General features: G+C 47.7%; 1 protein-coding gene across 1 annotated transcript in view; it reads left to right on the top strand.

The window, feature by feature from the left end:
• COL15A1 (collagen type XV alpha 1 chain) overlaps window positions 1-25,296 on the top strand; it is a 140,160-nt gene extending 114,864 nt beyond the window's left edge. Inside the window, exons 28-41 of the mRNA XM_060199107.1 lie at window positions 3,293-3,361; window positions 3,483-3,524; window positions 7,877-7,922; window positions 9,416-9,496; window positions 9,884-9,933; window positions 10,526-10,627; window positions 12,249-12,393; window positions 13,350-13,414; window positions 15,728-15,856; window positions 16,061-16,120; window positions 17,253-17,312; window positions 20,393-20,578; window positions 23,246-23,361; window positions 24,187-25,296. Of these exons, the coding sequence (XP_060055090.1) occupies window positions 3,293-3,361; window positions 3,483-3,524; window positions 7,877-7,922; window positions 9,416-9,496; window positions 9,884-9,933; window positions 10,526-10,627; window positions 12,249-12,393; window positions 13,350-13,414; window positions 15,728-15,856; window positions 16,061-16,120; window positions 17,253-17,312; window positions 20,393-20,578; window positions 23,246-23,361; window positions 24,187-24,400 (1,365 nt within the window). The 3' untranslated portion in view covers window positions 24,401-25,296. The remainder of the gene's footprint in view (window positions 1-3,292; window positions 3,362-3,482; window positions 3,525-7,876; window positions 7,923-9,415; window positions 9,497-9,883; window positions 9,934-10,525; window positions 10,628-12,248; window positions 12,394-13,349; window positions 13,415-15,727; window positions 15,857-16,060; window positions 16,121-17,252; window positions 17,313-20,392; window positions 20,579-23,245; window positions 23,362-24,186) is intronic.
• Window positions 25,297-25,517: the final 221 nt, after the last annotated feature.

Raw genomic sequence — 25,517 nt, 5'->3', positions numbered from 1 at the left:
GTGTGTGTGTGTGAGTGTGTGAGTGTGTGTGTGTGTGAGTGTGTGTGTGTGTGAGTGTGTGTGTGTGTGAGTGTGTGTGAGTGTGTGAGTGTGTGTGAGTGTGTGAGTGTGTGTGTGTGAGTGTCTTTCTCATTCTTATTTTCATTCTCTTTCTCTCTTTATTTTATTTTATTTTTTTTGCCTCCAAGTTTATCGCTGGGGCTTGGTGCCTGCACCACACATCCACTGCTCCTGGAGGCTATTTTCCATTTTATTGGGCAGAGAGATACTGAGAGGGGAAGGGAGGGGAAGACAGAGAGGGAGAGAGAAAGATAGACACCTGCAGACCTGCTTCACTGCTTGTGAAACGATCCCCCTGCAGTTTGGGAGCTGGGGGCCTCAAACGGGGATTCTTGGGCGGGTCCTCGTACTGTTAGGACACTGTGCTATTAAGGTCAGGCTGGCTTTGAACATGACTGTCACCCCACGGGCGTTTTGTGTCCTTCATGTCTCGTCTTGCCTGGGTACTATGTGTGCTTAGCCTGGTGCACCAATGCCTGACCCCCTTGTTCTCTTTCTCTGCCTCACTCTTTCTTTTTTTTTTAATTTATTTTTTATTTAAGCAAGGATAAATTAAAAAAAAAACATAGGGGAGGAGGGGTACAATTCCACACAATTCCCACCACCCAATCTCCATATCCCATCCCCTCCCCTGATAGCTTTCCCATTCTCTATCCCTCTGGGAGCATGGACCCAGGGTTGTGGGTTGCAGAAGGTAGAAGGTCTGGCTTCTGTAATTGCTTCCCCACTGAACATGGGTGTTGACTGGTTGGTCCATACTCCCAGCCTGTCTCTCTCTTTCCCTAGTAGGGTGGGTCTCTGAGGAAGCAGAGCTCCAGGACACATTGGTGGGGTCTTCAGTCCCGGGAAGCCTGGCCGGCATCCTGATGGCATCTGGAACCTGGTGGCTGAAAAGAGAGTTAACATACGAAGCCAAACAAATTGTTGAGCAATCATGGGCCCAGATCTTGGAATAGTGGAGAGGAAGTGTTAGGGGGGTACTCACTGCAAACTCTAGTGTACTTCTGCTTTCAGGTATATATTTTGCACTAGTTTATGGATACGTGTGAACATATGCTCTCTCTCACAGTACGTGGTGTATATCTAGGTTTTGGGTCTTTGTTAGAAAGTGATCCATCTGGGATGGAATTAGAGAATGCTATGAAAGGAAAGGTCTCACCCAAGTAATGAAGCTGAAGGGTTGTCATTCCACACGTGAAGTCTCTGGACACAGTCTGAGCTGAAGCATGTTGAGGTGGCAATTGTTGCGTTGATTAGGTTGCGATCGGCTGATGCAAACCCATCTTGGACAGAGCTAGAAGGAATTATGTTAAGTGCGCTAAATCAGAAAGATAAAGATGAGTATGGGATGATCCCACTCATCAACAGAAGTTGAGTAAGAAGATCTGAAAGGGAAACTAAAAGCAGGACCTGACCAAATTGTAAGTATGGCACCAAAGTAAAAACCCTGTGGTGAGGGGTAGACATGCGGCTTCCTGGGCCAGTGGGGGGTGGGGGTGGGTGGGAGGGATGGGACACAGTCTTTTGGTGGTGGGAATGCTGTTTATGTACACTCCTAGTAAAGTGTAGTCATATAAATCACTAGTTAATTAATATGAGGGGGAAAATTAATTGTATGTCTAGAAGTTTTTAAAACACAGACTGAGTCTTCTTAATATATAGGCTGTGTAATTGATATGCAGACTCTCTCAAAAGCCTAGACCAAGTAGATCAGAAGCAACCAATGGCACAGCTACATACAAGATACTGGGTACTATACAGCAAACCCTAACAAAAGGACTTTTCAAAGTTAACCCAATTACCAAATAATGTGATGATAACATTAACTATATCCGTTGTCTTTTTGAACCCTAAGACAGCAGGAACCTCACATCTCCACTATAGAGCCTATATTTCCCCCAGTCCTGGAACCTTAGGATAGGGCCCACTTTCCCGCATGCCTCTCCCAATCCATATCAAATAATATTGCATCAGCCGATTGCCTCACTCTTTCTATCTGGAAAAAAAAAAAAGTCTTCCCACATCAGTGAAGCCCTTTAGATTACAAAATTTAAAAAAAAAATTTTTTTTAGGGCAGGAGAGATAGTATAATGAATGGTTATGCAAAGAGACTCTCATGCCTGAGATTCGAAAGTCCTAGGTTCAGTCCCCTGCACCACCATAAGCCATAGCTGTGCAGTGCTCTGGTTAAAATAATAATAATAATAATAGGTTTTAAATGGACTGGAAAAACAGCTCACTCAGATAGATAGTGTGCTGTTTTGTCACGGTGTCACCACCTTCCCGTTACAGGGGGCCCAGTCCCCAATACACTGAAGAAAATTTGAGTGTTGTAGTCTGTCTGTCTGTCCCTCACTCTCTCTCTCTCTCTGCCTTGCTGCGTCTCTGTCTCTATTAAAAAAGAAAGGGCCCACTTGAGGTCACCTCATGAATGAGCCCTGAGCTGACATGCAGGTGTGGCCCTGACTTGCCGCCTTCGTTTGCACCAGGCTGTTCCTGCTTTCAGTGTCCAGAACCGCAGAAGCACAGTCTCACTAAGGCCCCAGGGGACTGACTCCTACTGTCAGGCTTGCTAGGTAGAGGACACGCAAAGCCTTTGCTCAGAGTGTCTGTCCCTGGGGACCTCGGGACTGTGCTCAGAGCCTCACCCCACCTGCAGCAAGGCCCTGCCTGGGTTCTAGAGGAGACACTGTGTGCTACTAAGGTCAGGCTGGTCTGGCTTTGAACATGACTCTGTCACCCCATGGGAGTTTTGTGTTTATCTCTGTAGTTCCGGGGCCACTCTCCCAGGTAACTCGGGCACCATTTCTCATGAAGGACCCTCCCAGATGTACCCCTCGGCACACCCAGGATACACCTGTAACAAGGGCTGAGTACTGCAGTGGAAGCCAGAGTCTGGTTCTGATCTCAGCTCTGCTGTCAGTCAGTCCCTGTGTGACTGTGAGCAGGCCACTTCCCCTCTCCCGGGCCTTTTGACCACCATATGTAGATTGGACGACACTTTCTCCACTGTCTCTCCCGTCCATTGTTATGAGGATCCAGGGAGCTCAGTGCTGTAGCTGTGCTCTGCCAAAGGGACTGGCTTGCCTCCTGCAGGAGAAGCTAGTGGTATTTACAGGAATCTCTTCCCTCACTGCATCTCCGAATCCTGAGGGCAGGGCTCTGCAGCTGCCTCTGACGCCTGAGCAACCCAAACTCAGCAGTGGCTCCTCTCTCTCTTTTCTCTCTTCAGGGCCCTCCTGGCTTACCTGGTCCTCCAGGCCCCCCCGGGCCTCCTGGAGCTGTGGTTAACATCAAAGGAGTAAGTTGGGGGACAATGAGGAGGGGACCTATGTTAGGGAGCGAGGTTTGAGCACCAGACGGACCCGAGTTGGAGTCAGCTGTCCTGATGCCCTCGCCTGTCTTGTTCTCACAACCCACAGGTGGTCTTCCCCGTACCTGCGCGGCCTCACTGCAAAATGCCTGTGAGTATCACACAGCCGCTGTCCCGACAGACGGTCTCTGGGACAGCCAGCTACTCAACAGAAGACCTGTTTTTGTTTGTTTGTTTGTTTTCCCCTCCAGGGTTGTTGCTGGGGCTTGGTATAGCACTACAAATCCACTGCTCCTGGTGGCCATTTTTTCCCATTTTATTGGACAAGACAGAGAGAAATTGAGAGGGAAGGGGACGATAGAGAGGGAGAGAGAAAGATATGAAGTGACCCCCCCTGCAGATGGGAGTCAGGGGCTTGAACCCGGATCCTTACACTTCATACTATGTGCACTTAACTGAGTGCACTGCCACCCAGCCCGATGAGAAGACCAGTGTTTGTCTTGATCTCCTCTGTTCACCCTTCATGCCTTCTGCCGCCTCCATATAGACCCTTAAGTGATTATCAGATTCCTGATAACAGACCATGACAAGGGCACATTCCTAATCTTCTTTTCTTATTGCCACCAGTGTTATCGTTGGGGTTCAGTGATACCAAAATCCACTGCTCCTGGTGGCCTTCCCCACCCCCCTTTCTATTGTATTTAATTGGAGAGAGAGAAATTGAGAGGGGTGGGGGAGGGAGAGAGGGAGAGAGAAAGACACCTACAGACCTGCTTCATCACTTGTGACGTGTCCCCCTACCCCCCCAACCCCCCCGGCAAGTAGGGAGAGGGGTTTGAACTCATGTCCTTGCACATACATGGTAACATGTGGACACAGCTGGGGTGCCTCTGCCCAGTCCATTCTTGATCCTTTAAGGATAGACAGATTAGGAGTCGGGCGGTAGCCCAGCAGGTTAAGTACACGTGGCACGAAGCGCAAGGACTAGCGTTAAGTATCCCGGTTCAAGCCCCTGGAGTCACTTCACAAGCGGTGAAGCAGGTCTGCAGGTGTCTATCTTTCGCTCACCCTCTCTTTCTTCCCCTCCTCTCTCCATTTCTCTCTGTTCTGTCCAACAGTGACAACATCAATAACAACAAAAACAATAAAGAAAAACAAGGGCAACAAAAAAGAAAATAAATAAATATAAAAAATTTAAAAATTAAATAAAGAATAGACAGACCATTCCTTTTAATGCAGTCAAATAACCATGTCTTTGGTTATACCATGAGCACATTAGCTCTGTGTCTGAAACAGTGTGACAGAGGCAGAGACAGATGATATGCAGGTGAGAGATACCCCACTGGGTGAGGCACCTGCATCGTCATGTGCATGGCCCAGATCCAAGCCCTGGACCCCCATGGGAGATGCTGTGGCAGTGAAGGAAACTCTGGGGTAGTGTATCTCCCTCTCTGGAAAAGGGGTCCAGAGTGGTAACATCACACATGTACTGCTTTTTGCAGTGGTTCTGTTCTGAGCTGCTTCTGCTCAGCATACAACTCTAAAGGCAGGATTCGCTCTCACACTTCGAATGGAGGGAACAGCTGTGACTCAGAGAGGCTTGTCTAAGGTCACAGGACTGATTCCCGTGGGCCTGTGAGACCAGGTCGAGTCTCCTGACCGCTGGGGAGCAGGCAGGCATGTGACACCAAGAGCCCAGGCACGTGTCTGACCGCCTGGCCAGTCACTGGTGCCGCACCTGAGCTTTCACGCGCTATGAGTCTTCTGTCTGCGGGGAAGCACCGGGAGGGTGGACCTTCCTGTCCTTGGGAGTTAGTCCCAGAAGTGTAACTAGTCATTCTATTACTCATTCAACAAAGATTTATTGAGCACGCCCAAGAGCCCTGTGAGGCCCTGGGAAGGCGGGGTGAACCGGACAGGTGTGTCTTGCTTTTTGGAGTTTGAAGTGACAGTGTAGCAATGTAGACTCTTTGGGGGTAGATCTATAATCAAAGTGTATTAGGGGTGGGATTGATTATTCCCTAGTAGTGATGAGGTTTGGGGCGAAGGAGTAAAGGTTGGGGTTTCAGTTTATTTTTTAATTTTTTAAGCATATTTATTTATTATTGGATGGAGACAGAGAGAAATTGAGATGGGAGGGGGAGAGATGGAGAGGGAGAGAGACAGACAGACACCTGTAGCTGTGCTTCACCACTCATGAAGCTTTCCCCCCTGCAGGTGGGGGAGCAGGGGCTAGAACCTGGGTCCGTGTGCATGGTAATGTGAGTGCTTAACCAGGTGCGCCACCGCCTGCTCCCCCTTAATTTTAAAAGTCATTTAATAATGATGAACACGATGTTAAAACAACAGGGGTACAATTCCATAGAGTTCCCATCTCCTCCATTGGAAGCTTCCCTATTCTTTATCCCTCTGGGGGAATGGACCAAAATTCTTTGTGGGATTTTAAAATGACACAGTGTGGCTAACTGCCTGGTCCCCTGTCCGTGTCTAAACTGAATCACTCAAGCCCAGGGCTTTGGCACTCTGACCTAGAAAGAAAGCAGGGGACAGGTCCCACTTGTGTGTGGTGCTCAAGGGGCCTGCTTGGCTCTCAGATTTGAGAATAACGACCACACTGGTGCTGTTTTCATTGATGGCGTAAGGGAAGCATAGGCCCAGGGAGCCCTGCTGCCCTCTCTGTCCATATAAGCAAGACGGTGCTCTGTTCCTGTGGGCTCCCCCTTAGCTGCGTCCCTAACTAGTCAAACCTTCCCAGCTCAGATAATTCCAGGCTTCACAGGGCCTGTCTATGGGACAGTACCTGACAAATCTGAGAGTGCTATAAAGATGCCATCACAGGAGTCGGGCGGTAGCGCAGCAGGTTAGGCGCAGGTGGTGCAAAGCATAAGGATCCCGGTTCCAGCCCCCGGCTCCCCACCTGCAGGAGAGTCGCTTCACAGGCAGTGAAGCAGGTCTGCAGGTGTCTAACTTTCTCTCCCCCTCTCTGTCTTCCCCTCTTCTATTCATTTCTCTCTGTCCTATCCAACAACATCAATAACTACAACAATAAAACAACAAGGGCAACAAAAGGGAATAAATAAACATTAAAAAAAATATATATTTAGGGGAGTCGGGCTGTAGCGCAGCGGGTTAAGCGCAGGTGGCGCAAAGCACAAGGACCGGCATAAGGATCCCGGTTCGAGCCCCGGCTCCCCACCTGCAGAGGAGTCGCTTCACAGGCGGTGAAGCAGGTCTGCAGGTGTCTATCTTTCTCTCCTCCTCTCTGTCTTCCCCTCCTCTCTCCATTTCTCTCTGTCCTATCCAACAATGACAACAACAATAATAACTACAACAATAAAACAACAAGGGCAACAAAAGGTAATAAATAAATAAAATAAATATAAAAAATATATATATATATTTAAAAAAAAGATGCCATCGCAACCACCACAGTATGGGTGAGGAGGCCCCTAGGCCCCTCTGCAGTCACCGTATCCCTTGCCAGTTCGGGGGCTACTTAACAGAAACACCACCGATGGGGTCAGAGATTTGGGGTCAAGTATCTGATTTGGCACTGCCTGACTGTGGGACATGGGAACTGGGATGTGGGTGTTACTTGACACATTCTCAGAATGGCTGTTGTGATAAAAGAAATGTCTCCTCTCACACGCTGGCACTTCACAAGCCCCTTCTAACTTCCACCACTCGCAGCATCCCAGCACCTTCCTGGGGTGGGGGTGATTTTACCAGCACTGCTGCAGTTTCGGCTTGGAGCTGCAGCCTTAACTTCAAATGTTTTTTCTTCGGAGAAATCATCTCTCCTTCTTCCCCGTCCAGCCCACCTTCTCTGGGTGGCTCTCAAGCAGCTTGTGACCCTTGATCCAAAAAAGCCTTGAGGGATTCTGGTACTAGAAGGATGGCTTTAATTCTACACTTCAACTAAGGAAGCGGGGCACCAGGTGACCCCATTTTAACAGATAAGGCAGTTATCTGCTCGTGAGCTGGGGAGCGATAGTGTGTATAGCATTTGGACTCCAGACGCCTGGCTCTTAATGAGAAATCCAGTCACCGCTGCCATCACCCTTCGTTTTGCCCATCCTTGAATACACATAGTATCAGAACTACTGCGACTGGCCCAGCTTCATGCCTGCGTGCCTCCTCAGGCCTCCCTCTCGCATGAGTTGATCCTTGTCGGTGTGGAAGATGGCATGGGTGCTCAGAGCCGGCCAGACATGGCCCTCATTCGTTGTCTTGGGGGGTCTGCATTTCTTTTTCTGCAAAAGTTTTTGTTTTTGATCAGGAGATCTCGGGAGATACCCCAGTTTGCATGATGCACGACCTCCCAGCTGAGGACCTGGGCATTGAAGGTGGGGAGTTCAGGGCTACTGAGAGCGTCTAGGCCAAAGGGATGCTGAACTCTGCCCTTGCTTCTCCTCCTGCCATGTGCTTCGGGCAGTGCCCACCTGTGCTTGTGAAGACTAGGGCAGAGTTTACAGTGCGTGACTTTGCTTTCTCTCTCTGCAGGTCGGTACCAGTCCTTCTGAGAACTCAGAACTCATCACCTTTCATGGTACACACTTCCTTCTTCACCTTGAGTGCCTCTCTCTCTCTTTCCCTCTCTCCCTTTCTCCCTCCCTCTCTCTCTCTCTCTCTCTCTCTCCTGAATAGAGACAGAAATTGAAGGGGTGGGCCTGTGAGGACCTGAGTTCAAGCCCCTGGTCCCCGCCTGCAAGGGGGAAAGCTTCACAAGGGGTGAAGCAGGGCTGCAGGTGTCTCTCTGTCTCTTTCCCTTTCTACCTCCTCCTCCCTTCTCAATTTCTCTCAGTCTCTATCAAAGAATTAAAAACTAATTAAAATATACAAACCTTAAAAGAGAAATTAAGAAGGAAGGGGAAAGTGGAAAGGGAGAGAGAGAGAGACACTTGGAGCACTGCTTTACAGCTCATGGAACATCCCCCTGCAGGTGGAACTGGGGCCTTGAACCCGAGTTCTCTGGGATGTTTCTAGACTCCTGTAGAGAGGCACGGGTGGAGCTCAAATTGCTCCCCCAGTTCCTCAGTTATTCTCATTCTTGGTGAGGGGGGTGGTCCTCTGGGAGGAGAGAGAGGAGACCACCCTTTCCACGTACAGTGGCCACTGGTGAGCTGGTGGTCCGCCTTGCCTCTGTCCATCTGATTTTGTTGTCTTGGTCCTGGTACAAGCAGCCGTCCTGGCATTGGTGAGGCCTTGGGGGGGCGGGGATTACATTTCTCAGCTCACCACCACCGGTGGTTGTGCTGCAGATAGACACATTCCCTCCCCCATGTTGGGGTAGCCAACTCCCTAGACCTCAACTCTTGACTCAAAGGCACTACAGCTTGATCTCTGATTCCTCTTGGGAACTGGGAACTCCAAGGTCTGGCATCCAGCTACTCATCAAAATGGGGAGAGAGTATCATCTCGCCCCCCCAAGCCCTGAGCTCTCTAAAGGCAGATCTCTCACTGGACCTCTCCCCCGTGTGGGAAGAGGGTGCCTGTAGTAAAGCCAGTTCTATACAAACAGTCCTTCTTAGGGTCCTACGGGGAGGTGGGAGGTGCCACACTGGGAAAGTTCTTCCAACTTCGTAAAGGCCCCTTTGGCCTCTCCCAAAGGCCTCTGCAGATACTCCTGTGTATGTGGGGGGGGGGGTCCCTTCCTCACACCCCCCTGCTGCCCAGGTAGAGATGAGAAGGGGCTGGACCTTGACCTTGACTTGAGATGGAGCTGCCCAGAAGGTTGGCCAAGCCTCTGCTGGGCTCCCAGATGCACTGCTGGTATCACAAGGGCAACATGTGCCCAACTTGCCTCCATGACCGTTTGCTGTGCTCACTCCCCAGTGAGACCCAGTTTTTAGAGCACAGTGTCTCCCTCGGCCCTCCTTGTCATTAGCGAACTGCTTTACAGCCTCAACAGGCCTGGTTTACCGAGTTTACTTGGCTAACAGGGCTCAGTTTGAAACCCGTCTTATATGAAATGAAAATAATCCTCCCATTCTTTTTTTTTCTTCTTCTTTCTTTCTTTCCACTGTGCGTGTTTGCCGGCAGGTGTGAAAGGGGAGAAAGGATCCTGGGGTCTTCCCGGTTCTAAAGGAGAAAAAGGCGATCAGGGCCCCCAGGGACCACCAGGTACTTCAGCTTTTATTCTGGGTCTTGTATGTGATTTCTGAGAAATTCACCAGAGGCAGAAAATAAAGCTGATGACATTTCCCGCCCTGACTGCAGGCTCCCCTGAATTCAGGAGAGACTCAGTCACATCAAGTGTCCAGGATGGAGAACATGGACAAGGAAGGCCAGATGTCCTAGTCATTCTTGACTCATACAAAACCGAGTCCCCAGAGAGGCCCAGGACCCCACTCTGCCTCGTTTCTGTCTAAAACCCAGGGCTCCCTCCATTAGCAGAGCCAACATGGGCCTCCCTTAACGGAGAAAGTGTCTTGGTGGCCCACCGGGAGACTCTCGTCTTGGATTTTCCAGATTCTGATTGTTGACTTGTGTGCAACATTCCTTTTTCAGGCCCTCCAGCTGACACAGTTTACCTGAGACATTTTCTGAATAGCTTGAAGGTGAGTTTTTCTCTACAAAAGATTTATCCTGGGGTGGGGATAGGTAGCATAATGGTTATGTAAAGAAACCGTCATGCCTGAAGTGCCCAAGTCCCAGGTTCAATCCCTCGGACTACCATAAACCAGAGTTTGGGGCTGGGTGGTGGCACACCTGGCTGAGTGCACATGTTACAATGTGCAAAGGATCTGGGTTCAAGCTCCCAGTCCTCACCTGCAGGGAGCAAGCTTCATGAGTGGTGAAGCAAGGCTGCAGGTGTCTCTCTCTTTTTCTCTCTCTTTCTACCTCCCCTCCCTCTCAATTTCTGCCTGTCTCAATCCAATAAATAAACAAAGATTTAAAAATTGTAAAAAGCATGAGTGTCCCCACCTGCGGGGGGGGGAAGCTTCACAAGTGGTGAAGCAGGGCTGCAGGTGTCTCTCTGTCTCTCTACCTCCGCTTTTTTCTGTTTCTCCACCTGTTTCTCCCCGTTCAGTTTCTCTCTGTCTTGTCAAGTAAAGAGATATTAAAATGTAATAATTAAAAAAAAAAAAGCATGAGGGTTAGTAGCAGAGGAAAATCTTCCTGCTCTTATAATCTGTTCTTTGCTTCCAGGGGGAGAATGGAGACAGGGGGTTCAAAGGAGAAAAGGGAGAACCCAGTGGCGATTCTTATGTGTCTGGGCCTCCAGGCCTACCAGGAAGTCCAGGCCTGGCTGTGAGTAGAGACCCTCTGTGGGGGCTGGGTGGTGGCACACCTGGTTGAGCGCACATATTACAGTGCACAAAGACCCGTGTTCGAGCCCCGGTCCCCACCTGCAGGGGGAAAGCTTTGCAAGTGTAGCAATGCTTGCAGGTGTCTCTCTGTCTCTCTCCCTGTCTACCTCCCCTCCTCTCAATTTCTGGCTGTCTCTACACAATAAATAAAATAAAAAAAAAAAAAAGAGAGACCCTCTGTGACCTCTCCCTCCATGAGTCTTGCTATTTCCTAGATGACTAGGCAGTTGGGGAGCAAAGATGAGTCAGGTCACCCCTAACTGGAGGCAAGGTTGGTCAGCCAGCATGTCTCTGCCCCTCATCCGTGCTTCCTGATGGGGAGGTGGACTGAGGCATTCAGAGACTGCTCAGCTCGCTGGCCATGCTGCCTGAGTCACGTCCACAGTGGGACAGTCATTCAACCTAAGAGTTACTAATGGTGGACACAGCAGACAATGGAAGATAAGGAAGGTATTTTTCAGAGGGAAACGTCAACTCCTCTGAAGTTGTTTTTTTTTAATCCAAGAATGAGTTCCTAGATAGACTTGCTATTTTTTTTTTTAATAATGAGAAATTCCCTAGGTCAAAAAAAGAGAAAATTGAGTTACACCTCCAGTGAGAGAGTGATCTGACCATTGACCCATAGAGACTGACCGTGAGCAGAATCTGGTCCCAGAGCTCACCATGCAGATAGACCCAGTGAATCCAGGAGATCAGAGTTCTACTTCTAGCTTTGCTGCTAATTTGCTTTGAGATTTGGGGCAAGCCCTCATCCTCCCAAGGCTGCAATTCCCTCATCATGATTCCAGATTTCTGTGGGATTCTGTTCAGTGTCATTTTTTTTATACCTTTCCACCTCAGCTGTGCCCAGGATTGATGATAATGACAGCAAGAGCTGGCACTTGGTGACTGTGTGTGTGTGTGTGTGTGTGTGTGTGTGTGTGTGTGTGTACACGCTACCAGGGTTGGCAATGGGGCTCAGTGCCAGCACTACAAATCCACCACTCCTGGTGGCCAATTGTTTTCTTCCTATTTTATTTGATAGGACAGAGAAATTGAGAGAGAAGGGAGAGTTGGAAAGGGAGGGAAAAAGATAGACACCTGCAGACCTGCTTCACCACTTGTGAAGTGACCCCCCTGCAGGTGGGGAGGAGGGACTTGAACCTAGGTTCATAGTACCTTATGCTTGGTACTATGTGCATTTAACTGGGTATACCACCACTCAGCCCCCGTTTATTAACTTCTCATAAATACCACCATAAAGAGGCCGGGAGGCGGCACAGTCAGTTAAGCACACACATCGCCATGCAGAAAGATCTGAGTTTTAGTCCATGCTCCCCATCTGCAAAGGGGGTACCTCACAAATGGTGAAGCAGATCTGTAGGTATCTTTTACTCCCTTTCTATATTCCCCTCCTCTCAATTCCTCTTTGTCCTGTCAAATAATAATAGTAAAAAGAAAAAAAAATAGAAAGGAAAAAGATGGCCACCAGGAGCAGTGGATTCATAGTCAAACAAACAAACAAACATGGACCAGTTGTGATGAGTGACACCTTTTCTGATACTGTGCACTTGCCTTGACAGGGTCAGAAAGGGGAGACTGTCATCGGGCCCCAAGGACCCCCTGGTGCCCCTGGCCTGCCCGGGCCACCTGGCTTTGGAAGGCCTGGCTTCCCAGGACCCCCAGGCCCCCCAGGCCCCCCAGGACCTCCTGCTATTCTGGGAGCAGGTTAGTACGGGGGTGAGGGGAGGTTCTGCCCTTGCTGTGCCAGTGACCAAGTCTGGGTAACAGCAAGAGGAGTGTGTCTGGGTTGGCATGTGCCAGGTAAGGCGTGTTGGAAGCAAACCTGGAAAGAGTTACAATGAGCAGGGCATCAGGGAGAGACTCACATAGGAGCTGCTGTGGGATGGGAGCTTTGATAGACTCTTCTTAGCTCCTTTGGCTGCAAGTGACAAAAGCAAAATTTGAAAGTCACACAAGCAAAAGGGGAATTTACTAGTGGGTTTGAAGGAGGGGTTGAACAGTTTGTGGCAGGAGCAGGCACACAGCTGGACCTCAGGGACATCCAGATTCAGGGACGAACCCCTTTCTTTCTTCCTTTATTTCTCTCTCTCTCTTTCTCTTTCTTTCTTTCTTGCTTTCTATTTTATTTGATAGGACAGAGAGAAATTGAGAGGGCGAGAGAGAGCAGGAAAGAAAGACATCTGCAGGGAGTTGGGCTGTAGCGCAGCGGGTTAAGCGCACATGACACAAAGCGCAAGGACCAGCGTAAGAATCCCGGTTCGACCCCCCGGCTCACCACCTTCAGGGGAGTCGCTTCACAGGGGGTGAAGCAGGTCTGCAGGTGTCTGTCTTTCTCTCCCCCTCTCTGTCTTCCCCTCCTCTCTCCATTTCTCTCTGTCCTATCCAACAACGACGACAGCAATAATAACTACAACAATAAAAAAACAACTAGGGCAACAAAAGGGAATAGATACATAAATAAATATTTTTTTTTTAAAAAAAGAGAGATCTGTAGAGCTACTTCACTGCTCATCAAGTGTCCTCTGCACGTAGCGGGTGGGGGCTCGAACCTCAAACCTTGCACATGGTAGCATGGACACTCACTCAACCAGAGGTGCTACTGCCTGGCCACATAGATACAGATTTCATATTTATAATTTCTCATCTCTGCTTTGTTTTAGCTGTGGCTCTTCCCGGCCCACCTGGTCCCCCTGGACAGCCAGGGCTTCCCGGATCCAGAAACTTGGTCAGTATTACTACCACTGAATATTCATCCTTCTGTTTTGCATGGGTTGACTTAGAACTTCAAATCTAGGGTTTGGCAACTCGCACACCTTTTATAGTGGAAGTCAGCCTCCAGGACAATAGATCGGGTGCAGCTGCACCAAATGTAGAGTGTGTTATCTATCTAAATAGCTTAGTAAGTACAAAAGAAAGGCACACGATGCAAAAATTAGTCGTGATTGAATTTCTGCCCCCTTCTAATCCTCAGTTGACTAAACTGTAATAAGAAGCACTCATAGGCCACCAAAAAGCATTGAGCACAGGAGTGTGAACCAGATCGCAGCAGGCTCTGTGCTTATCAGGTTAACCCTGCATGAAATTCAGCACCTTCTGCTTCTGTCCAGGGATGTTTCTTTATACTCTTTACCTGAGAGGCCATTGGAGCAGGGAGAGCAGTTGAGATTACTATTACTATTACTATTACTATTACTATTACTATTACTATTACTATTACTATTACTACTGAGAGCAGTTGAGATTACTATTACCAGGTAGACAAATCCTTCACATGGATTCAGGACTCATAGGACTGCGCTTGGATCATTGCTGGATTCTGGTTGGAAACCTTGGCTCTACGTGAAAGAATTGTTCACCAGATGATGGGGTCTTGACATTTAGTAACTTAGCTGGGTTTGCTAAATCATTTTGATGTATAAAGTTCATTATCCCAGAGGCTAGGTGAAAATTAATATTTTAATGAAACCATTTCATTTCTTTCTCAGCTGAAATGAAAAATAGAAGCCCTCCTGGCTGATATTTCTATGAGACCAGATTTTTTTTCTTTTTAATTTTATCTTGTGACTGGGGGTTACTGCTTTGCAGTGCAGCTGTTGACACATGGGACTTGCAGCTTTTCCGTTTGCCCCTGGATATGCCAGAGTGACTGCAGAACCATCCACAGCCCCCAAGGCAGAGAAGTCACCAATCTCCACTTCTCTTTCACATTTCGTATGATAGCTTCCCATTGAGGTGAAAAAAAAAAACTCAAGTTGTAGATCGAATTGCTCACTGGCTTACATTCCCTTTTTGAAATGAAGATAAGTTTGAAACTTGAAGTCATAGCATGTGAAGACATTTAACTATGTATATGACACTGGATGGCTTAGGAAGATGACATAGAAAAAAATTACTGTTGATTTTGCCACCTGAAAAATGCCATAAAGACAGTTACATTTGCATGATTTTTTTTTCTTTATTGGGGCAGGTGAGTGGTTTACAGTGATAGTAAAATACAGTAGTTGATACCTGTGTAAGATTTCTCAGTTTTTCACATAACAGTCTAGCACACACACCCCTGCCCCTCTGTCCTCCTCTACCATCAAGTTCCAGGATCTGAACATCCTCCCCACCCCAGAGTTCTTTACTTTGATGCAATACATCAACTCCAGTCCAAGTTCTTTCTCTGTTGTGTTTTCCCTTCTGATCTTGTTTTTCAGCTTCTGTCATCCCATATTCATCCTTCTCTTTCTGACTTACCTCACTTAACATGATTCCTTGAAACTCCATCCAAGACGGGGTGAAGAAGGTGAAATCGCCATTTTTAATAGCTGAGTAGTATTCCATTGTGTATATAGGCCACAACTTTCTCAGCCACTCATCTGTTGTTGGACACTTAGGTTGCTTCCAGGTTTTGGCTATTACAGATTGTACTGCTATTAACATAGGTGTACACAGATCTTTTTGGATGGATGTGTTGGGTTCCTTAGGATCTATTCCCAGGAGAGGAATGGCAAGGTCATAGGGTGGGTCCACTTCTAGCCTTCTGATACTTCTGTAGACTGCTGTCCACTGAGGTTGGACCAATTGACATTCCCACCAGCAGCATCCCCACGTCTCCAACATTTGTTGCTGTTCTCCTTTCTGATGTCTGACATTCCCACAGAGTGAAGTGGTATCTCATTGTTGTCTTTATTTGCATTTCTCTGATAGTGACTTGGAGCATTTATTTTCATATGTCTGTTGGTCTTTTGAATCTCTTCTTTGGTGAATATTCTTACTGGATTTTTTTAAAATGTCTTTGGACTCATAGGATATTATTCTTGTTCTAACAACTCTTTATAACTTAGACTTGCATGCAAGAGAATTCATAGTTTTGTCTTACCAAAAAGAAGATCTTTTGTTCATTAATGAAGTTGTATGTGTAGCTGACATGGTCAACCTGTTCACTGAGCTGTCGATGATGGCTCCTAACTGACTTGGCCAAGGCCCAGTCTTTCCTATTGTGCCACTGCTCTAAGGCTAACTCCCGTGTTTGGGATTTGAATTTTTCTCACAGGTTACAGCCCTTAGCAGCATGGACGACATGCTGCAGAAAGCCCATCTGGTGATTGAAGGGACATTTATCTACCTGAGAGACAGTACGGAGTTCTTCATTCGTGTCAAAGATGGCTGGAAAAAATTACAGGTAAATCTTCAACTCCTGCTAGCTGACTGCCTCCAAATACCCTTGAAAAATAATGTACTGCTGTAAATGCTGTGTGTGTGTGTGTGTGTGTGTGTGTCTATGTGTGTGTGTGTGTGTGTGTGTGTCTGTGTGTGTGTGTGTCTTGGAAAGAGGTGACCCGTTTCGAGTTGGTGTTTCATTTTCACTTTATTGTTCTCCTTAAAGCTGGGTGAGCTGATCCCCATTCCTGCCGACAGCCCTCCACCCCCTGCTCTTTCCAGCAACGTGAGTAGTTCCCTGCCTTATTCCTTGCTCTACCCCTCACCAGCGTTTACCAAGTTCCCTCTTAGCCTTTAGCACTGAGCCCTCAGAACTCTGACTGGCCAGCTTGTCCTGGTCTGGTTTCTGCAGAATGTTCTCACAACATCACAACAGACTGGGGGGTGGGGGGGACTGAGCCTGGATGCTGCAGACCTGCTGAGTCCTCCTAGACATGGCATTTCCCTTCCCAAAGCTTCAATTCACTCATCTTTGAAATCATTGTCTGACATAACAATCTAGAAGCATTCTTTTTTTTTCTCCCTTTTTGCTCAAATGTTGTACCTGCATTATTCCACTGTCCTTGGAGGGCTTTTTTTTTTTTTCTTTTTAATTCCTTATAAGAGGCAGAGAGAGAAAAAAAAAGTCTTTGTTTGACTAAAAGAAAAAGAGGCAGAGAAGGGATAGTACAATGCTTATGCAAAGAGAATATTATGCCTGAGACTTAGAAGTCCCTGGTGTAGTTCCCTGCACCACCATAAACCAGAGCTGCTTACTGCGCTGGTAAAAAGATGGGGGTGGGGGTGGGGGGGTGGGGGGACAGGACACGACACACCACAGCTGTGCTCCACCATTTGTAAAGTTTCCCCTATGCCTGGTGCTCCCATGGGGGCTCAGGTGCTCAAACTTGGGTCCCTGAACACAGTGAGATACGCATCCTGCCAGCTGAGACCTCTCCCAGCCCCAGAAATCTTTCACTTTTAACAGAGGCTTCTTTGACTCCTAAGAGCATTGGCAGTTTTCATAATCTTTTTTTTTTTTTGGCCTATGTTTTGAGACCCATATTATCTGCAGTTTTCAGGTGAAGAGACTGAGGTTCTGAAGAGATGACTTGTCCTCTTAAGTGAAGGAGTTAACCGCCTTCTGGACTCAGTGCTTTTTCTGATTTCTAATTCGCTTGAGTGTATCTCCCTCCCTCTCCCAGGGCCATTTTCCCATTCAAGTCTGAGACTCTTGTGCGGTTTTTGAGCAGCCCATAGGCCCTGGCGGGCTGTCTAGAGACTTCTGAAGGGGCGTTGCATCTGCTCTCCAGTCTGCTCTGGAGGACCGGTGGAATGCATATTCAGAACTGTCTCTTGTCCTTTTTTTCCCTTCACAGCCACATCAGCTCCACCCTCCCCTGATGTCTGCTTTAAGTGCCGATTATGAGAGGCCTGCGGTGAGTACCAGCCATGCGTTCACACTGCAGATGCTGACTGTGGGTCTGCTTACTACCTGCGGGGCTCTGTGCTCAGCCCGCAAGGTGTTTGTGCAGAGTGCGGAAGAGGCCCATAAAAAAGAGATGGATCCAGTGTGATGTACTCATTTGTTTGAAGAGACAGACATTGCATGCTGAGAGTACAGAAAAAGAAAAACAAAAGGAAAAAAGTTTCATTTTTAGAGTGATTTATATTTTATTATTTATTTATTTATTTATTTATTTTTGCCACCAGGGTTATTACTGGAGTTTGGTACTAGCACTGTGAATACACTCCTCCTGGTGGCCATTTTTCCTTTTTTTCCCCCCCTCCATCTAATATGTTTTTTATTATATAGGATACACAGAAATTGAGAGGATGGAAATATTTATATAGATAGATAGATAGATAAATAGATAGATAGACAGCTACAGACCTGCTTCACAGCTGGCCCCCAGGAGAGTGATGTTTAAACTAAGACCAAAGGACTAATTACTGCCTAAGACTCCAGAAAACCCAGGTTGAATCCCTGGAAACAACCCATGCCAGAACTTAATAGTGTTCTAGTCAGTGTTCCTCTCTCTCTCTCTCTCTCTCTCTCTCTCTTCCTCCCTCTCCCTCTCCCTCTCCCTCTCTCTCCCTCTCTCCCCCTCTCTCCCCCTCTCTCTACCTCTCTCCCCCTCTCTCCTTCTCTCTCTCTCCACCTCTCCCTCTCTCTGCCTCTATTTATCTCTCTCTCACACACACACATATACAAAAGATCAATTGAGGGGGGTGGGCACACATAGCTTGAAACACAAGGACCAGTTAAGGATCCCAGTTTGAGCCCCCAGCTCCCCACCTGCAGGGGGGTCACTTCACAGGCAGTGAAGCAGGTCTGCAGGTGTCTGTCTTTCTCTCCCCCCCTCTGTCTCCCCTTCCTCTCTCCATTTCTCTCTGTCCTATCCAACCACAATAACAATAACAGCATCAAGGGCAACAAAAATGGGAAGGATGGCCTCCAAGAGCGGTGGATTCATGGTGTAGGCACTGAGCCCCAGCGATGACTCTGGAGAATAAATAAATAAAATAAATAAAATCAATTTTAAGTTCCAATAAATAGAGAAGTAGAATTGTAAGACCATAGCAGTCTCTGGCCGTGCCACTCAGGAACAGCCACCAGAGCCAGCTTCTGTTTCTTCCCCTTAAGAAGCAGTGACAGACGTCCACATCCAGCCAGTGGAGAAGCAATCACAGAAGCGAGACCCTCCACCTTATGCACCCCATAAAGAATTTTGACCCAAAGGGGTTGGGCGGTGGCACACCAGGTCAAGTGCACACAGTACAAAGCTCAAGGATCCCAGTTTGAACCCCCGGCTCCCCACCTACAGGGGAGTTGCTTCATAAGCAGTGAAGCAGGTCTGCAGGTGTCTATCTTTCTCTCCCCCTCTCTGTCTTCCCCTCCTTTATTTCTCTCTGTCCTATTCTTGAAAAAAGGGGGGAGGGCAGATGGTGGCACACCTGGTTGAGAGCATACGTTGCAAAGCTCAAGGACCTGGATTTGAGATCCCAGTCCCCACCTGCAGGAGGAAAGCTTTGCAAGTGGTGAAGCAGAGCTGCAGATGTCTCTCTGTCTCTTTCCCTCTCTTGTCTCCCCCTTCCTCTCGATTTCTGGCTATCTCTACCCAATAAATAAAGAAAATTATTTAAAAAAGAAAAAGAAAGAAATGGCTGTGTGGAACCATGGATTCATATTGCTGATACTGACCCCCAGAGATAACCCTGGAGGCAAAATTAATTAATTAATTAAATGAAAAGAAAAGAGAATTTTGGTCCATACTCCCAGAGGGATAAACAATAGGGAAGTTCCCGATGGAGTGAATGGGACACGGCACTCTGGTGGTGGGAACTGTATGAAATTGTACCCCAGTTATATGCTACAACCTTATTTAATCATTATTAAATCAGTAACAAAAAGATTACAAAAGGAGTGGCAGGAGGTCGAAGAAGTATGGCGGGTGAATCCCACACCTCCTTTGAATCCCGCCTCCAGCACCCTGCAAGGCTTGTTGTGCATGTGCTTTGGTGTTGCTAGCAGAAGCTCGCTAGCCAGAGGCTGATGAGACCAGAGCCTCCTCCGTCAGGTGCCACAGTCTCCAGGTCCACAAGAGGAGGGGAGGCAGGTTGGGGGTGTGGGGAATGCAGCTGGATGGCAGGAGTCTCAGGGGACCAGTGTTTGTATCTAGGGAAGCCTGGTAGCCTGTGGCTGTGATTGTGAGCCGAGAAGGGGGACTGCAGAGACTCCAGAGTTGCAGAGTGAAGCCTCAGCCTGGGGCTGGGGGGGTGGGGGGGTGTTGTTTGGTCTTGTCCCCACCCAGTGTGCTGATAAAAGTAGAACCAGGGGTGAACTGAAAGAAGGAAATTGGGGAGGTAACAGACTTAGAGCCTACCCTTTTTTGGAAAGGGCTGATGAAATGGAGAAAAATTAGAGAGCCAGGTGGTGGGGCACCTGGTTGAGCGCCCATGTTACAGTGCACAAGGACCCAGGTTCGAGCCTCCAGTCCCCACCTGCAGGGGGAAAGCTTTGCGAGTGGTGAAGCAGGGCTGCGGGTGCCCCACTTCCCTCCCCTTTCTCTCAGTTTCTGGCTGTCTCTGTCCAATAAATAAAGCTAATTTTTAAAAAATGTAACAAAGAAATACAAATATCTAGAGAAGTATGAAAGCTACACGGGGCAGCTTGGACGCGGTAGCTCCTGGTCAGCCGTCTCCCAGAAGTGGGCCTGCGGGCCGGACTGTGATCTCTGAAGCGCTTTATTTGCTTCCGGCAGTGTTTTGTTTCTTCACATATGGAAGAGCTGTTCAGAGAGCTGAAGCAGGCTGCTTGGGAGCTGGGAGCTTGTCCTGGAGACTGTCGCGCTGAGGGTGGAGTCCCAACACCCAGCAGGGGTGATCTCTGGCTTGCCCTCCATTAATGGTCCAGGGTCTTATTTGGAACACAAGATAGCAGTGGGGATTGGAGCTTGCTTCTTGTTGTTGTTGTTCTGAAAGTACCATTTTTTTTTCCTCTCTCTTACTTTTTCAGCTGCATTTAGTTGCTCTGAATTCACCAGTTTCTGGGAACGTCCGGGCTGACTTTCAGTGCTTCCAGCAAGCAAGGGCTGCTGGACTCGTGTCCACCTACCGGGCCTTCTTATCCACCCATTTGCAGGATCTCTCCACCATTGTGAGAAAAGCAGAGCGATATAACCTTCCAGTAGTGAACCTCAAGGTAAGAACACTGCCTCAGGGCTAGCGAGCTAGCTCCCGGGTCATGCACCTGCTCCGTTTTGCCTTCAACCTTGGTTTGCATCCATCCCTCCCCACACCAGAAGCAGCTTTGGTGCTGTTGTGTTATCTTCGAACCTCCTCTCTCTCTCTCTTTCTAAATGAAAAGCCCTGGTGGCAGCAGATTTGACGTTCTGTGATCCCCCTGGAGTGCTAGGCTCCAGAGGAACCATGAAGAACGAAAGAAATTGTCACTTTCTGACCAGGTCAGACGTGTGTTACCTCAAGATCCAGCCGGAACCTCATTTTTGGCTGTGTGACTTTGAGTGCAAATTTTCCCTGTCTGGGCCTTCGTTACCTCACGCTCACAGTGGCCCTTCTAGCTTGGATAGCATGACTCTTAGAGGACGTGGTGGCGGGGGGAGGGCATTATAATAAGCTCCCTGATGTATATAGCTGTTGAGTCATTGTACAAAGCGTTCTCCAAGCTATCATCTTAGTTACTGGAGTGGGAGTTATTCCTTTTTCTCAGTTTATCAGATGAAGAAACTGAGGCTCAGAGGGAGAAAGCAGTTGCTCCATGTCCCTGTGAGCTAGAATGGAGTCCCTTGACTTCTATGCGTGGGACTGCCATCCCCCTCCCCCAGCCCACCCCGATGTGTTTGGGTTTTTAATTATTATTGTTGTTATTGATGTCATTCTTGGATAGGACAGAGAAAAATGGGAGGGGAAGACAGAGAGGGGGAGAGAAAGATAGACACCTGCAGACCTGCTTCACCACCTGTGAAGCGACTCCCCTGCAGGTAGGGAGCTGGGGGCTCGAACCGGGATCCTTATGCTGGTCCTTGCTTCGAACCACGTGCGCTTAATCCTCTGTGCTACCGCCTGACTCCCGAAACTAGCAACTTTTTAAAAAATACTTTTATTTACTATTTATTTTATTTTTTATTTTTATTAATGGATAGAGGCAGAGAGAGTGGTCCGGGAGGTGGTGCAGTGATAAAGCTTTGGACTCTCAAGCACAAGGTCCTGAGTTCGATCCCCTGCAGCACATGTGTCAAGAGTGATGACTGGTTCTTTCTCTCTCTCTCTTCCTATCTTTCCCATAAATAAATAAAATCTTGAACAATTAGAAAACTTAGAAAAAATAGAGACATAGAGAAATTGAGAAGAAGGGGGAGACAGAGAGAAAGAGACAGAGAAACACCTATAGCCCCCTGCTTCACTACTCATGAAGCTTTCCCCCTCCAGGTGGGAGACAGGGGCTTGAGCCTGCATCCTTGCGGACTGTAATGTATGCACTTAACCAAGCGTGACATTGCCTGGCCCTTTTATTTATTTTTAATGAAAGAGATAACAAAAGATACACATATAGAGAGAAGGAGAGACCAGAGCACTGCTCAGCTCTGGCTTGTGGTGGTGCTGGGGATTGAACTTGGGTCTTGAGAAATTCAGGCATGAAAGTCTTTACACTTTTTATAGATTCATTATAGTGTCTCCCTAGCTCGAAACTAGCAACTTCTCTGTCACCCTGTTCCCAGCACTTGCCAGCACACTTCCCAAAGCTCTGTCCCACCACATCCATTTACTCCAAATATTTGTATTTTCTTTTATTGGACAGGACAGAGAGAAGTGGAGAGAGGGGTAGAAGGCAGAGGGGGAGAGAAAGAGAGACACCTGCAGACCTGCTTCACCGCCTGTGAAGCGACTCCCCTGCAGGTGGGGAGACGGGGGGGGGGGGGTCCTTGTGCCTCATACTATGTGTGCTTAACCCGGTGCACCACCTCCTGCCCCCCGCCCCCGCCCCCAAGCATTTGTATTTTTGAAACACAAATAACTAAAGGGACCTGGGTTCCTTCAGGAACAGGAGGAAGGGAGTCACCTCACCTCCACATCACCCACTGTATAGATTGGCATGAGGTCTGGCACAGCTTTGAAACTCAGTATGGACATATTTGTGTTTAAGTAATGATAATAAAGACACTTTGGATGGAAAGGAGCCTTTACAGACATAGAATCAGGGAAATGGGGCTGGTGAAATAGCCACGTGCACGGTGTACTGCTTGCTGTGTACAACCCAGGTTTGAGCCCCCCACTCCATTGAAGCAAGTTTCAGTGCTGTGGACGACCCCACCAATGTGTCCTGGAGCCCCGCTTCTCCAGAGCCCTACCCCACTAGGGAAAGAGAGAGGCAGGTTGAAAGTATGGATCGACCTGTCAACACGCCTGTTCAGCGGGGAAGCAATTACAGAAGCCAGACCTTCCACCTGCTGCATCCCATCATGATCCTGGGTCCATGCTCCCAGAGGAATGAAAAATAGGAAAGCTATCAGGGGAGGGGACGGGATACGGAGTTCTGGCGGTGGGAACTGTGTGGAATTATACCCCTCTTCTCCTATGGTTTTGTCAGTGTTTCCTTTTTGTAAATGAAAATTTAAAAGATAACAAGAGAAATGACCTCAAGAAATAAGAAATGGTAGAACCAAAAGGGTCCAAGGATGGGTTGTAAAAATCAAACCAAACACTTCCCGAGCTCCCATTCTGTCCTGTCTCCCGGGAGTTGGGGGCTTTGGTGTGAGGTGTTATCTGGGCCTTGAAGAAAGAATCCATGGCTAGTTCATTCACAGACTGAGACTGAGGACACGATGCTAACGGGGACTTCTCTCCACAGGGCCAAGTGCTTTTTAATAACTGGGACTCCATTTTCTCTGGTCATGGAGGTCAGTTCATGGCACATGTGCCAATATACTCCTTTGATGGCCGAGACGTTATGGCTGATCCTTCTTGGTAAGTAGAGCTGGAAGTCCTCTAGGTCTGACTTGAGATACAGTTTTAGGAGACGCTCTAGCCATGGGAAGAGACCTGTTCTTGGAGCTGGGAGACCTTGAGGAAGGTACTTCTCAGAGCCTCAGCTTTCTGACCTGTGACGTGGAAAATTCTTCTACATCTATACTGTGAGACTAGTGTGTGAATAAAATGATAACTTCCAGGCACATCTAGAACGAACTAGGCACTTCACAAGTGGTAAACAAAGTTATGCTTGGTGATCCTTTCCATTAAATGAAGAAATAGGTAAGATAGTAGACACACAGAGAAAAGGGCAAAGATTCAAGGAGGCACTTAATAGACTTTGAGAAAGGGTCTCTGGTGTGAATAAAAGGCCATTCCAGACTAAGGGATTTGCTAAGCAGAAAGTTCAGATTTATAAAGTGGAAAATCTGGGTACAGAACAAGTCCAAACCAGATACAGGAGGAGTATAGCATTATAGAAAGTTGGAATCAGCAATAAAAACAGGATAATATGGTTCAGAGCCTGCTCAGTAACTGTGCCACAGAGAATCATCAGAAATCACTGACTTGGATGGGTTGCAGCAAAGCAAAAGACTATGGGGAGAGGAGGGGAAAGATGGGATGGAGGGCCCTTGGGGTCCTGACACATGATGATGTAAAGGTACCTCAGTTGGGCGTGAGTGTTTGGCGGGTACCTATCACAGGGAGATGAGAAATAGTACCCATGTGTCCAAAACTGTACTGTAAAACGCTAAGTCCCCAGTGAAATGATTTTTAAGAAAGCCTTGACAAGTCAAAACCATACTTTTTTTATTTTTTTAGGCCTCAGAAAGTTGTGTGGCATGGTTCCAACACCCATGGCGTCCGCCTTGTGGATAAGTACTGCGAAGCCTGGAGAACTGCTGACATGGCTGTCACAGGACTTGCCTCCCTGCTGAGCACAGGGAAGATTCTGGACCAGAAAGCATATAGTTGTGCTAATCGGCTCATTGTTCTATGCATCGAAAACAGTCTCATGACAGACGCTAGGAAGTAGTGACCTTCTGAGGAGTCTGAAGCATTTTCCGGCATGTCTCATGTGAAGAGTTGACACTGAAACCCCAAATGTTAAAATGCTGTAAATATCAGTGTTGTTGTTGTTTTTTCTACTACACATTCATTACAATAGCAACCAAAGAAAACATACCTCAGTACACTCAAAACCGAAGACATAAAAGACTCAGATCAATGGTAAAATTTGATCATTTCTTGGTGCTAGATTCTGCAGGAAGTCCCAGGCAGTGTGAGCACATCCCACCAGCGGCTCAGAGAGAGCTGAAAACCAAGGCCTTGGCGGTCTGTCCACTGCACCCTCCAGAAAGAAATGTTCTCCTTTTAGTCATTGTTGTTGAGTGTAAGCTGACCTTCATGTTTTCTTAGAAAGTCAGTGTTTAGCCGTGTTGCCCCTTTCTAAGTTATGTGCAGACCGAATGCTTTATTCTTGAATGTACATTCGTTTGCCCTTTATCCAGAGAAGCAGATTGCTCCAATGATCCTATCTGTATTTTTTTTTCTGCTATTAACTGACCTTGATGCTCTCCCCCTAAAATATTACTACCATCCTGCTTTAGAAGTTTGATCTTTTTACACAAGCATATTTTAGTGTGGCATCTGTTTATTCAATTCTGACTTGCTGGAAAAGTTGAAACTCCAAATTATCTGAAGCTGGAGAAAAGAAATAGCACACAGTGATGATCTCTGTTCTGGCTGCCCTGCCTCCCTGACTTCATACCTTCCACTTGGCAACTCTGTGGATTTTTAAAGGCAACTGAACAAGCAAGTTCCTGAGGATGAATTTTCTGAGGCATATCTATCTTTGTGCAGTATACCTTGGTTTTCTGGTGTTTTTTTTTTCTCTCATATAACTGAACATTAAAACATCTTTTCCAGGCACGTTCCTCTGTTTGAGTTTTCTCTCCTGTTTCTTTGTTCTCATCTGCTGATGTGGAAGCGGCCCTGGGCAGGTTTGCCAGCTGGTCTCTGCCACTCAAATGCCCCTCGGGAGATGATCAGAGAGTTGGAAGATTTTCCCATCATGCTCATCTGCTCCTGCCTGCTGTTTCCCACTTAGTGGAAGCAGCGTGGAGTAAAAAAGAGCCTCAGTGGGGAGACAG

The sequence above is a fragment of the Erinaceus europaeus genome, chromosome 10, assembly GCF_950295315.1.
Source record: "Erinaceus europaeus chromosome 10, mEriEur2.1, whole genome shotgun sequence".
Classification (NCBI taxonomy): Eukaryota; Metazoa; Chordata; class Mammalia; order Eulipotyphla; family Erinaceidae; genus Erinaceus; species Erinaceus europaeus.
The sequence above is the reverse complement of the archived record's forward strand: the minus strand, read 5'-3'. Positions and strand labels throughout refer to the sequence as shown.